Source organism: Nannobrachium achirus (genome assembly GCF_963921795.1).
Source record: "Nannobrachium achirus genome assembly, chromosome: 5".
NCBI lineage: Eukaryota > Metazoa > Chordata > Actinopteri > Myctophiformes > Myctophidae > Nannobrachium > Nannobrachium achirus.
In genome coordinates, this window is record NC_137814.1 from 24,635,663 (window position 1) to 24,648,942 (window position 13,280).

Genomic DNA, 13,280 nt, shown 5'->3' on the forward strand with positions numbered 1-13,280 from the left:
TGTGGCTTCATGTGTGAAATCCAGAAGACAACAAGAGGGACCTTCCTGGCCCTTCATCAGCTGTGCCTCCAATGCCAATTCAGCAGAAACTGGAAGAGTCAGCAACTGGAGGTTATTTAAATAGATAGTTTTATACAGTATATCTGTAGTGCCGAAGTCTCTACACTCTGGCATTACTGGTTGCAGATGGCAAGAGATACGTTAGGATGTGTGCTCAAACAAACTGATGTCCCAATAGTATCCATTGAGTTGAAAAATATATATTTATTCCAGCACTTCAATCCTATACTTCAGCATACAGTCAATACATAAATGATAAAATGTAAACAAACAGCATGGCAGGAATGAAGACCAGCTCTCATGAACACAGTAGAAACACTGTTTGCCTCCCATCAGCAACACCTGCGCTGTAAACCTGGCAACCTTGGCCTTGACCATGCCCTGCTGTGATGTAATTAATTAACAGAACAACATAAGTCTCTTAGTATCCATTATATCCTTATTAATGTTGGAATATTGATGTGAAAGGAATGGGTTGGATAACAGCACACTCATGAATATGTCCATGTTCTCTTTTAAAACGTATAGAATGATCAGATTTAGATTTTTCTTGTGTACATGCATCTGTCAGTCCACAGCAAATCTGTCAAACCACTGGACTGATCTTTGCCTGCACACTCCCAGTAGGCCATCACCCAGAAGGCACTCCACCTCATTTTTTCCCCCTCCAAATTGGCCTTATGGTGGTGCTATACGTGGCTGCTTCATGTTTTTTTTTTCCTTTAATTTATTCATACACAAAATGCTACAAATGTCTATATTGCAGAAACATCTGTGGCATATTGTGTATGAATAAAATGTGTTCAAACAACAACAACCTAACTTGTTGTTCTAGATTTCTGTACTGTATGTCGTTGATGATCTTGTCTTCAAATATATGTATTTAAAAGTATTAAGCAACAATCCAATTAACAATTGGATTTTTATTTTTTCTTCTGTACCAACCTCCTTAGCTAACAGCTAATCAATTGTTTATTATCCTTTAAGACAAAGTAGTGAAACTTCCATAGATGTGTGATCTTAGCCCACTTTTTACAGATGGGCACGCTACTGTACCAAGATAACCAAATAAATGTAAGGTAACCATGAGAGACTCATTGCAACTGCAGAGATGACTGATCATCTATTCTCTATCTTTTACAGGATGTGCCCTCAGGTGACCCTCACAGCTGCACCAGTGATCCAGAGAGTTCTGCTGCTGCCATTACTGAAATTATTGGTTTCAGTGATGAAAATGACTCCTTGGATGAAGGATCTAGTGAAGTGGATGAGGGAGAACACAATTCAGACAGTGATTGGGATCCACTGGAGCACCACAATATAGACTGTAAGCTTGCAGACAGTGATTCAGATACAGATGCAGACAGTGAGTCTGAGTCTGATGCAGATGAGGAACATGAAAAGGTTTGCCGCAAACTCTGTCCTGAATGTGGAAAGTTTTTCCGCATTCAGAATCAGGCTCACATATGTGAGAACAAAAAGCCCTATTCTTGTCTTGTGTGTGGCAAGAGATTTTTAGAAGAGGTTGGTCTAAACGTTCACAGCAAGATCCACAAGGATGGCTACAAGCATGTGTGTAAGTACTGCTGCTCAACCTTCAGAACGAGACCAGACAAACTACTCCATGAACAGAGCCATCCTCCTGCAAAGAAACCCTATCAATGTCCTGACTGTCCAGAGGTGTTTGCCAAGATCCAAGAGCGCCGTGAACACCTGGTGACTCACGGAGGCCCAAAAAGACATATTTGTCACATATGCAACATGGAGTTTGTCAGTAACTCTGCCTTGAAGAGGCATGTGGTTGTCCACACACAAGAAAAGAAGTTTGTATGTGAGGTGTGCCAGCGCTCATTCACCCAGCCAAACCACCTCAAATCCCACATGCGTGTCCACACAGGAGAGAAACCCTATCAGTGTCAGCACTGTGACAAGTCCTTTAATCACAATGTTAGCCTGAAGAGTCACATCCAGCGTTATCATGGACAAGTCCCTGACCCAGGGATGAAAGTTCAGATAGAGAAGTCAAGCACGAATGTGTCTGAGGTAGAAAAAGATGAAACAAATCAAACTAATAGAAGTGCTGCTAATGTTGAGGGGGCTGAAACGGATGAAATGGAGACCAGCTGTGTTGATTCTGATGAGGCTGAGCAAAGTAACACATTGTGCAACCTTGAAAATGATGGTGATGTGGAGAAGAAAGACGTGAGGAAAATAAAAAAGCGCACAGGTAGACCTATAGGAAGGCCTAAGAAGAATGCAGTGATCGCCTTAGATGATGCAAACCAATCAAAGAGTCTGTTGTGTGTTAGGAATGAGGAAGGCCAAGGAAACAGTGACTCAACAGATGAGGAGCAAGAGCATGGCAGTGACCCAGTTTCTGAACCAAGTAAAAGTAAGAGAAGGAAGAAGAAAAAGTGAAAAGGTAGACCTAGAGGAAGGCCTAAGAACATGCAGTGAGAGGCTGTTATGTATTAGTTATGAGAATGAGAAAGGCCAGGTGGCGTGGTGCCCAATCCCATTTGGACATTGGGAGATGTAGAAGAATGCAAAGGTACAATCCATTGGTCTGGCTGTCCTGAAATCAGTGGTTCTCAACATGGGGTCCAGAGACCCCAAGGGGTCCTCGAGAGGTTTCCAGGGGGTCGCAGTTATTACATGTAAAAAGTAAATAAAACTATAGAACACACCAGAATGTTTCTTTTTGTTTCTCTGTTATCTCTATACCTACAGGACATAGACAGTAAAGGGATACTGGACCAAATGACAGAGCATATCTAACCACATTTGGCTCCAGAAATACAAATCTTATCAAATGGGGATCCATGCCTATCAAATTGGCTGTAGTTAAAATTACAAGGTTTGAGAATGTCAAAGCAACAATTCTTTGACTTGTTGCTTTGACAAGCTTTTTCTTTCTTGGTTTCCCCCCTGGCATTGGAGATATCATATAATAACAATAATATAATCTATACATTCTACAAATCTCTGAGTCTTTATGTGAGTGTGGATTTGTCATGGTATCTCGAACCGTCCAACCAATTGACTTAAAGTAAAATGATAATAATAAAGAGTGCTGCTCGCGAGAGCAGCAATACTGATATTGAGGTCCCATCCAAAGGCCTACAAACGTGAATTACCGTGGAGTAGTAGGGAGTCGCTCTGGACTCTCCTTGACAGGTCTTTTTCCCCTGGTAACGTGCAACATTCAGCCGCTAGATGGCAGCACACACCGCATCTGTCTGCTGAGTCTGCTCAGTCTTTTTGTGTTATCACTTCCGATTTCACTTTATCCTACCCTGTATGAGTTCTATTTCCAGAATGGGCAAACGTGGTGATCATGTAATTTGCAACATTGTTTTCTCACTCAACAGTAAACAAACCAATTGTATCTGCACATTTCTAAAGTGACAATTTAAAGTTAATGCTCCCCCCAAAAATCTTGTCTCTCTGTCTCTGTGCTAGACAAGATAGGAGCCGCCGTCTTTGATTTATTGATTGAAGAATTTATTAGAAGTTTGCAATAGAAAAAAGTACAGTTTCATGACAGTACAAATCACTGGTACAAGGTCAACTAAAAGGAGATCCTAGAAAGCCGAGGCTTATTTCCACAGGAACCACACTTGCCTCAAAACTATTCCGTTATCTGTTAGAAGCTTTTTCATTGGTCCAGAAATCTTGTGCCGTAAAAAGGACTAACCAACCAGGAAGTCTCTTTTGGATTTGTTACAAATTTTAAGCCCGCTGGCGGTTGAAAAACAACAGAAGAACAATACGCATGCGCTCCAAGGCAAGCTAGGCTATTTCCCTATGGCTATTTCACGCTGTCAGTCAGTCCGTCACGCACTAGCCTCGGAAACCTAGATTTTTAGTCAGTCACAGACCCACAGTTCACAGTTGTGGTCAACTCGCGTTGTGCTTCTCAGATAGAAATGGCAGACAATTTGGAGAAAAAGCGTCCTATCCCACCTTTGCCCACGACTGCCTACACTGCAAAGTGGCCGAAAAAAGAAAGAAAAAGAAAGACGAATGAGGAAAAGAAGTGTGCCAAACAGAAGGAGATGGAGTCAAAGAGGGCTCGTGACAAAACACGAATATATATAGGGGATGTGTATGAACGTTGGAGGGAACTCCGCGACTCCAAAGGGCTCAGAATAGATGCAGAACTTGCTGTGTTGCTTCTGGACAGGTGATGACTTCTCTCTGTCTATTTCTGTACGATCCCGAACACTGCAGACAACATAGCAAAATAGTTATTCAATGTGTTAGTTCACTGAATTATCAAGTACAGGGGTCTTCAATAGGTACCCCTAGGCCTAAGTCCCTGAGGATATTGCAGGGGGTCCCTTAAATTGTTGGAGAAAAAAATAAAAAACGTTTATATAATATAATGTCTGTCTTTAAATATAAAAAAGCATTACTGTCTCTTGAATAGCTTGTATAGCCGGCCTAGTATTGACATTGGTTCTCAGTTTATGTTCATACATGGCAGTGGTACGGCCACTTGTACAGAACATGCATGTTTAAAATAAAAGCATGAATATATTAATTATTTTAATAGCCTAGTATTGAATGCACAATAACATGGTATGTTTATACACATGAAGCACAATTGTATATACATACATATATACAATATACATACATATACAATACTGTATATGTTAATGTTGTTTAATATACAGTATTGTATATACAGTACAGTAAACGATTAATCGATTATGAAAATAATCGTTCGTTGCAGCCCTACTGAACGTTACCTACTATGTGTCCTCTTGTAGTTACTTGTTGTTTGACAGGGATTCGTCAACTTCGCCACCAGAAAAGTGTGATTTCCAGACTCAGACAACAACAACGCCGCCTATTTCCAGCATATGCGCCGACCAGTGAGTAAATACAACATTACTGAGCAACTGAGAACATTTACCCTGAGCAGCATTGCAAAGATAATGGAAACTGGAACCACTTGACGCTTTGTTGTGTGTGGTTACCCATTCACTATAGGTTCTATGATGCCTAGTGAAATAAACGTTTATAACAAATGCATTTGTGTTTGTTGACATAAGATCTGGCAAGTCTTATGTAGTACAGTATGTAGTATTTAGTAACTGGTTTCAGTATCTTATCATTCCAATCCCAACCCCTATCAAACCATTGGTAACAACTAACAAGTCAGTTCGCCCAATATCCCAAGATTTCTTTTCGCCGACCTCACGCTGACCGCTCGGTGGGTTTTGTGTATACTTGTATTTGTTTTACTGAGGATAAGATGAGGAATAAGTTTAGGATTACACATAGTTTTACTGAGGAAAATTATGAATAGAGGTTTATGTTTTGGCACCGTTTTCCTGAGGTTAAGGTTAGGAATAAGGTTAGGTGTAACCGTTTTACCGAGGTTACGTTTAGGAACACCATGCAGAGACCACATACGTTTCTGCCCGATAGACGCCCGAGCCGGCGAGGCGAAAAAGATTTTGGGAGAACGGACTAGTATTCAAACCATATTCCACATCCACTTTCCCTTCTCACATCCAATACTGTGACATATTTTTCCAGTGTGCTTACACTGAGTGTTGGCGTTGGTACACCAATCCACTGGAAAAGACCACCTTCAATCCTCAACTCAACACACCAGGAGCCCTTTCAATCCTATAACACACGGCTGACACTAAATGTTCATGAATGTCATGGAGACTCTGTTAAGGTTAATGCCCATGACTCCACTTCCATCCCTGCACAATCTGTCTTCACAGAGTCGGCTCCAAAGCATAGCTGTAATGGCCAGTTGAACAGAGCTAGTGCAGTAGTATAACATATTAGTCATTTCCGCCCGGCAGGTCACACAGTTACTACGAAAACCTCCACCGGCTGTCCCTCCCTCCGTCAGTCCCTCTGTCTGTCCGTCATGTCACACCTTTGCCCCTGATTTCTCAAATGGCCCTCTTCTAGTGCCACTATGAGACCGATTTTTGCAAAACACATTTTTGGACACTGCTCCTACAGCTTTTTGGGATAAAATCATGCAAAGCGATACCCAGTATCTCTAAAGTCATGTCATCAAATGGATCTGTCCCATTTCCCATATTCCCTCCTCATTGGCTACGATTGCCTTCTAAAGTCTGTGTATGCGACGTGACGGTCACTTATCTTACCGATTAGGGAGTCTTACTGGTATTATTAGTATTACATTTATTTCTGTATTTAGTACATCATCTGTTTAATGTTTTGTGTGCCCTTCGCCCTCTTTGTCTCTTATCCCCTGAGCAGACAAGCCTCAATCTCCATAAACGATGCCCCTAAATATGTTGTGGATGAAGGCTGTCTCCTTCAGCTGTTTGAAGAGTGTCCAGTGTGCAGCTCCATGTGTGAAGTCCAGAAGAGAACAAGAGAGACCTTCCTGACAGTTTATCAGCTTTGCCCCCAATGCCACTTCAACAGAAACTGGAGAAGTCAACCAACGGAGAAGGTATTTGAAATACTGGCTAGTTATGTGTCCATTATGGCCTTCATTAAATGGAATATTGATGCAACTTAAGGGATGTGTTGAAAAACACAGCCATACTGCACACTCATAGATGGTTCCATGAAGAGGAATGTCTTTCCAGCCATTGACACAGATCTTTATTTTAAACCGATCCTACGACTGGCTTTGTGAGTATGTGCAGCTAACTTTGTATGCACACTACTTGTAGGCCAGTTAAGGTGCCCCACACCAAACCAAAGTTTAGAGGTCCCAAATCCACCTCATGGTGGCAACTGGCAATATAATAATACCAGGCCGCTTCATGAACCCCTCCCCCAACCTAGGGGGGGTCCCCAAATTATTTTTGGGGGTCCCCAGATGATTAGCGTAATGTAGGACATTGGTTTCTCACTCATCAGTAAACAAACCAACATACAGTATACTTATTTTTCTAAAGTGACAATTTAATACCTTTTAAAATGACAATAAATGAATAAAATCATTACTGCAACAGTACTATAGCCAGGCCCGGCGGCACGAGGGGGACTGCTGGGGCCAAGCCCCATCACGCGGACCCCCGGCCCCATCTGTGAAACCGGCAAATACTTGAAAACAAAGGCGAAACACACATTTGCATAGTGGTCGCAACCTTAAGCTCACGGACGGCCACATTAGCCATTGAGTCCTGGTGCCGGGCTGACTATACCATAAGCAATGTGCCAAATTGTTGTGAGCATGTCGGCTACTGTATTTATCTGTGGAACTGAGTCAAATAAAATGTAATACCTGCCCTCAACTCCTACAATTCTAAAAACTTGTCAGGGTCCCCAGTTCAAATATCATTATTTCGGGGGTCCGTGGCCTAAAAAGGTTGAGCATCTGTTTTAGACAGAGAGAACCAAAACAAATCCATAACCGGTAACAACCTAAGTTAACTGTTAATTAATGGTTCATTATCCATCAGACAAGTTATCCAATGACTACCCTAGATCAGAGTCCTGCAAAGTGCCTGGGATCGTTGCATCTAAAAGAACTAAGAGTGGCAGCCAACCTGGCGTTTATGTAAATACTGTATATTACGTTGCAAACCCTGAGGGCAGTGTGCAGGGACAATCAAGTGCGATGCCATTTGGAAGCACGCTCACACGGGCGAGGTGGTTCTGGTTTAGACTTTTATATAATCGTGGGTAGCGGGTCGGTCCGCAGAAATGATTAATGACGGGCAGGGCGGGCACGGGTTGTCAAAATCAGACCCGTGCAGGATTCTGCCCTAGATAAATGGTAAATGGTGCATTTATATAGCGCTTTTATCCAAAGCGCTTTACAGAGATTGTGCATTACATTCACCCATTCATACACCAGTGGCGGAGGAAACCATGCAAGGCACCAACCAGCTCACCAGGAGCAATGTGGGGTTCAGAGTCTTGCCCAGGACCCTTCGACATTAACTCAGGGCGAGCCCGGATTCAAACTGGGAAGCCTTCGGGAACCCTTCGTGCTCTAATAACGGTTTCTCTACCCCTGAGCTATGCCGCCCACGTTTAACAGATGTGCACACTAAAGTTAATAAAATTAATGTAATTGAACTATGAGAGAATAATTCCAACTGCAGACATTAACTGGTCATCATCTCTTCTATATCTATCTTACAGGAAGTGACCTCGAGTGATGATCGCAGCTGTACCAATGATCCAGAGAGGTCTGCTGCTGCCATTACTGAAATTATTGGTTTTAGTGATGAAAATGACTCCTCAGAAGAAGGCAGTAGCAAGGTGGATAACGGAGAGCACAATTCTGACAGTGATTGGAATCCCCCGGATTCACACATTCAGGTACAGCGGTATGTATGATGTCAGATGTCATAGACGTCATAGGACTTTCACATAACGAATAATTGAGTAAGCATGTTTGGGGTCTCACAGCATATCTCCATATACAGTATATGGACCTCCATATATGGGTACCAGGGGTCTCCATATATATGTAACTGGTCTACATCCAGCCAGATGGCCAAGACATGGCGCGACCTCGCCCTTAGGCGTCTTACTTGAGTATTTCTAATTTTCAATACTTTTACTTCTACTCTACTACAACTCAAGTACATTTTGAAGGCTGTAGGCAGTTCAGAAATCTGTCTACCAGTGACATCATCGATGGGGAATCCTAGCTAATAGAAACTGTAGGCTTCTACTCCTGAAAAGTTACAATGTTATAATGGAAGCCATTGATTTCACAATAATATAAATATAAATATATATTTTTTTAAATCTTGTTTAAAAAAATCTTCCAAACATTGATGTCACTGGTAAGCTCCCAGTAGGGAAAAAAATTATGCTATTTTATCATGAACATTAGTGAGGACCAGTTATATGAAGATGGGTTGAAAAGTGGTGCAATCATCATGACTGTTATTAATGGTTCATTATCCATCAGACAAGTTAGCCGATAACTACCCTAGATGCAGCCCACTTTTAACAGATGTGCATACTAAAGTTAATAAAATGATTGTAATTGAACTATGAGAGAATAATTTCAACTGCAGACATTAACTGGTCATCATCTCTTCTCTGTATCTTACAGGCAGTGCCCTCAAGTGATGCTCACAACTGCACCACTGATCCAGAGAGTTCTGTTGCTGCCATTACTGAAATTATTGGTTTTAGTGATGAAAATGACTCCTCAGACGATGGAAGTAGCGAGGTGGATGACGGAGAGAACAATTCTGACCGTGATTGGAAACCCAAATCAGGTCACTTTCAGATCAAGTCAGACATTCAGGTCAAGTCAAGTACATATAAGAAACATGATACATATAAGAAACAGGAAAAGAAACTCTGTCCCAAATGCAACACGTTCTACAGTTATAGGCATCACATTTGCAAGTACCAAAAGCCCTATTATTATCATGATAAAAGGTCTTTACTATGTCCTGAATGTGGAACATTTATCAGAAATCAGAAGACTCACACATGCAAGTACAAAAAGCCCTATTCTTGTCTTTTGTGTGGCAAGAGATTTTTAGAAGAAGGACGTCTAAAAGTTCACAGTAAGATCCACAAGGATGGCTACAAGCATGTGTGTAAGTACTGCTGCTCAACCTTCAGAACGAGGCATGACAAACTCCTCCATGAACAGAGCCATCCTCCTGCAGAGAAACCCTATCAATGTCCTGACTGTCCACAGGTGTTTGCCAAGATGCTAGAGTGCCGTGAACACCTGCTGACTCACAGAGGCCCCACAAGACACGTTTGTCAAATATGCAACATGGAGTTTCCAAATAACAGTACACTGGAGAGGCATGTGGTTGTGCACACAAAAGAGAAGCAGTTTGTATGTGAGGTGTGCCAGCGCTCATTCACCCAGCCAAGCCACCTCAAATCCCACATGCGCCTCCACACAGGAGAGAAACCCTATCAGTGTCAGCATTGTGCCAAGTCCTTTAATCACAATGTTAGCCTGAAGAGTCACATCCAGCGTTATCATGGACAAGTCCCTGACCCAGGGATGAAAGTTATGCTGGAGAAGACCACTAGGAATGAGTCTGAGGTAGAAAAAGATGAGACTCAAGAAATGAAGAGCAATGCTGTTGATGCTGAGGAGGCTGAGCGAAGTAAGGACACATTGTGCAACACTGAGAGTGGTGGTGGTGATGAGAAGAAAGAGAAGGGGCAGAAAAGAAAGGGGAGCACAGGCAGACCTATAGGAAGGCCTAAGAAACAGGCAGTGATCACCTCAGATGACGCAAACCAATTGAAGAGACAGTTATGCATCGGAGATGAGAACCGGGAAGATCAGGGCAGCAGTGACTCAGCAAACGAGGAGCAAGAGAGTGACAGTGACTCAGATTTTGACCCAGCGGGGCACAGAACCAAGAAAAAGGGTGGGGCCCAATCCTGTAGAGGAAGGCCTAAGAAGAATGATGCGAACCAACTGTGTTAGTAATGATAATGTGAAAGACTCAACAGTCTGGACTCTGGAACATGAGCATGGCAATGACCCAATTTTTGAACCAAGTAAAAGGAAGAGGAAGACAAAGATAAAAGGGAACAGGCAGACCTAGAGGAAGGCGTAAGAGCATGCAATGAGAGGGTTTTATGTATTAGTTATGAGAATGGCCATGCAGGGAAATGTCTTGACTGTCTTAATAAATCAGTGAGTATGATATCCATTAGGCCTACATTGCTCTCTTTCACAGGTGTGAAGTGGATGTGTCCAAATGGTTCTTTCCTGAAAGGGTCAATCTCCATAGTACCGCCCCCTCCACTTCATTCTCCTGGAGACTGAAGACAAGGGTGTTACTTTCTGGGAGGGCTCCACCACCACAACTCTACTCTCCTGTTATTACTTCCTCCATTCAGTTCAGTCAACTACAGGATTTTTCTCTTCATTAAAATGGCGAAATCATCAAAAACGCACAATACCTGCAGTGTTTTAGGATGTAAAGACCAACACAGATCTCGACATCTTCTGCCAACCAAGGAGGACATCAGAAAAAAGTGGTTGGACTTTATTAATGATGGTCGTGCTGTTCCATTGGACAGAAAGTACATTTATGTTTGTGCACATCACTTTTTGCAAGATTGTTACCACAACCTTGGTTTTGAAAAACCTTTGCTTTGAAAAAAAGCCATCGCCATGTTTGATTTTATTTCCTCCATAGTCTATTCAGTTCAGTGTGATACAGCGTTACAAGCCTTTTCCATGTCCTGATTTTGGTCTAGAGGGGGGCGGATTCACCGGCTGAAAACAGCCGGTGGATCCTATTGGTTCACAATCTGTGCCATGGCCCACCTCCCACTTCCTATGCCAGAAATAGACCATATTCACACCGTGGCCATCTTGGATCACATGACTTCCTGGGGTAGCAGCCTGCACAAGCCTGCATTACAAACCATTGTGAACAATGGAGCGATGGTCCCAAAATATGACTTCTATTCAACCAATTTATTTTTACCAAATTGACAAATGGGCAGATGACAACATCAACATCCCCAAAATGATTAAATAGAAGGGTATTATCCACAATATTCATGGTAGTTAGGTTGCAGTGTTACTCTGTACAAATACTTGCTACAGTATGCAGACTAGTGCTTGCTCTGCCTTCATATTGTTAATATTACAACTTTTTCTTGAAAAACGGATGCTAAAATAAAAATAATGTTTTTCTAAAATATTTTATAAAAAAAATAAGCTTCATACATGTTTCTATTCAAAAATGACCACAAAAAGCGTAAAATAATGATAAAATGATCATTTTGGCCGTTATCGGACCGACACTTTGTTTACATTCTAGTCTTTTAGACCAGCATCCTTTTTTGAAGAAAAAGTTGACTATAGCTCCTTTAATATGATAGTGGAGCAAGCACTGCACAGATAGCAAGTATTTGTACACAGTAAGGTTGCAGCCTAACTATCATGAATATTGTGGATAATACCCTTCTATTTAATCATTTTGGGGATGATGTTGTCATCTGCCCATTTATCAATTTTGTAAAAATAAATTGGTTGAACAGAACTCATATTTTGGGACCATCGCTCCATTGTTCACAATGGTTTGTAATGCAGGCTTGTGCAGGCTGCTACCCCAGGAAGTCATGTGATCCAAGATGGCCGTGGTGTGAATATGGTCTATTGCAGCAGGTTACCCCAGGCTTTTATTTTTCTTCCTATCGCCAAAATAAAAGCCTGGGTTTCCGAGGCTAGGGGACGAATGCTTAATTGGGTACAGGACTTTCTAAGGGACAGAACCATACAGGTCCGGGTGGGAGACTGAGGCACCAGATCAAAAGTAGTAAGTATAGAGAATGGTACCCCAAGGGGAGTGTAATTTCTCCAGTTCTATTTAATATAATGATTAACAACATCTTTGCTAAAGGAGGAGGTTTTGGCCTTTCCCTGTTTGCAGATTTTGGAAAATGGGATGGAATGTGGAGTTTATTTTAAAACAGACTCAAAAGACACTACAGACAGTAGAGGAGTGGGGCAACATGTGGGGCTTTAAGATCTCATTAGCAAAGTCCAAATATGACATATCTGCTTTAAAAGGAAGCAACCAGAGGTGGCATTGACATTATGGGTCACCCTCACCAGGCACCAGCACTACTGGTCGAAAAGGGGCGAAATGCCATTATGGATGAGGCGTATTAAACTGGGACTACGGTATTGGTCAAAGATTACAGATTAGGGGGAGCAGCCTTGCATTCCCAGCTGTTGTCTGTTGAACAGGTAACAGGTAGGCATAGTGGAACAAACAATGTGGCCTCCAACACCACCATAACCGATACGGGGGCAGCCCTCTATTCAGAAACACCCCCACTGAGGGTAGGTTTAGCGTTTAGGTTAGGGTTAGGTGACACCTCTATTTAGAATAATGGAAGACAAGTCAATCTTTTGATGTAACCGGCTGATACCAGAGGTTGAAGTGGAGCTCCGTTTCCTCAAGGAGGAAGACGAGGGAGGTGAGGCGGAGGGTGGAGGAATACTTAAATGTAAAGATATGGTAATTGTATACACAGACAGGTCAAGGGATCCAGTGAGGAGAACTCTGGAGGAGGGCAGGATTTGGCGTCTACATAGAACAGCTGGAGGGAAAATACAGCATCTGACTATCAGATGAAAGCTTGTGTTCACAGCAGAGTTAATGCCGATCATATGGGTGCTAAGATGGGTGGAGCAGGAGAGGCCAAAAGAAGTGGCAATATGCTCTGACTCTGCAGCAGAATCAGAATCAGAAATACTTTATTGTCACACCTTAAAAATA

The 13,280-nt window shown here is 42.2% G+C and overlaps 1 protein-coding gene across 1 annotated transcript; it reads left to right on the forward strand.

The window, feature by feature from the left end:
* LOC308285840 (uncharacterized protein) lies at positions 1 to 2,644 on the forward strand. The gene is made up of 2 exons (XM_080726729.1): positions 1 to 111; positions 1,204 to 2,644. Exons 1-2 carry the CDS (start codon positions 10 to 12, stop codon positions 2,476 to 2,478), a joined length of 1,377 nt encoding a protein of 458 aa, XP_080582855.1. The 5' UTR covers positions 1 to 9; the 3' UTR covers positions 2,479 to 2,644.
* The last annotated feature ends 10,636 nt before the right edge of the window (positions 2,645 to 13,280 follow it).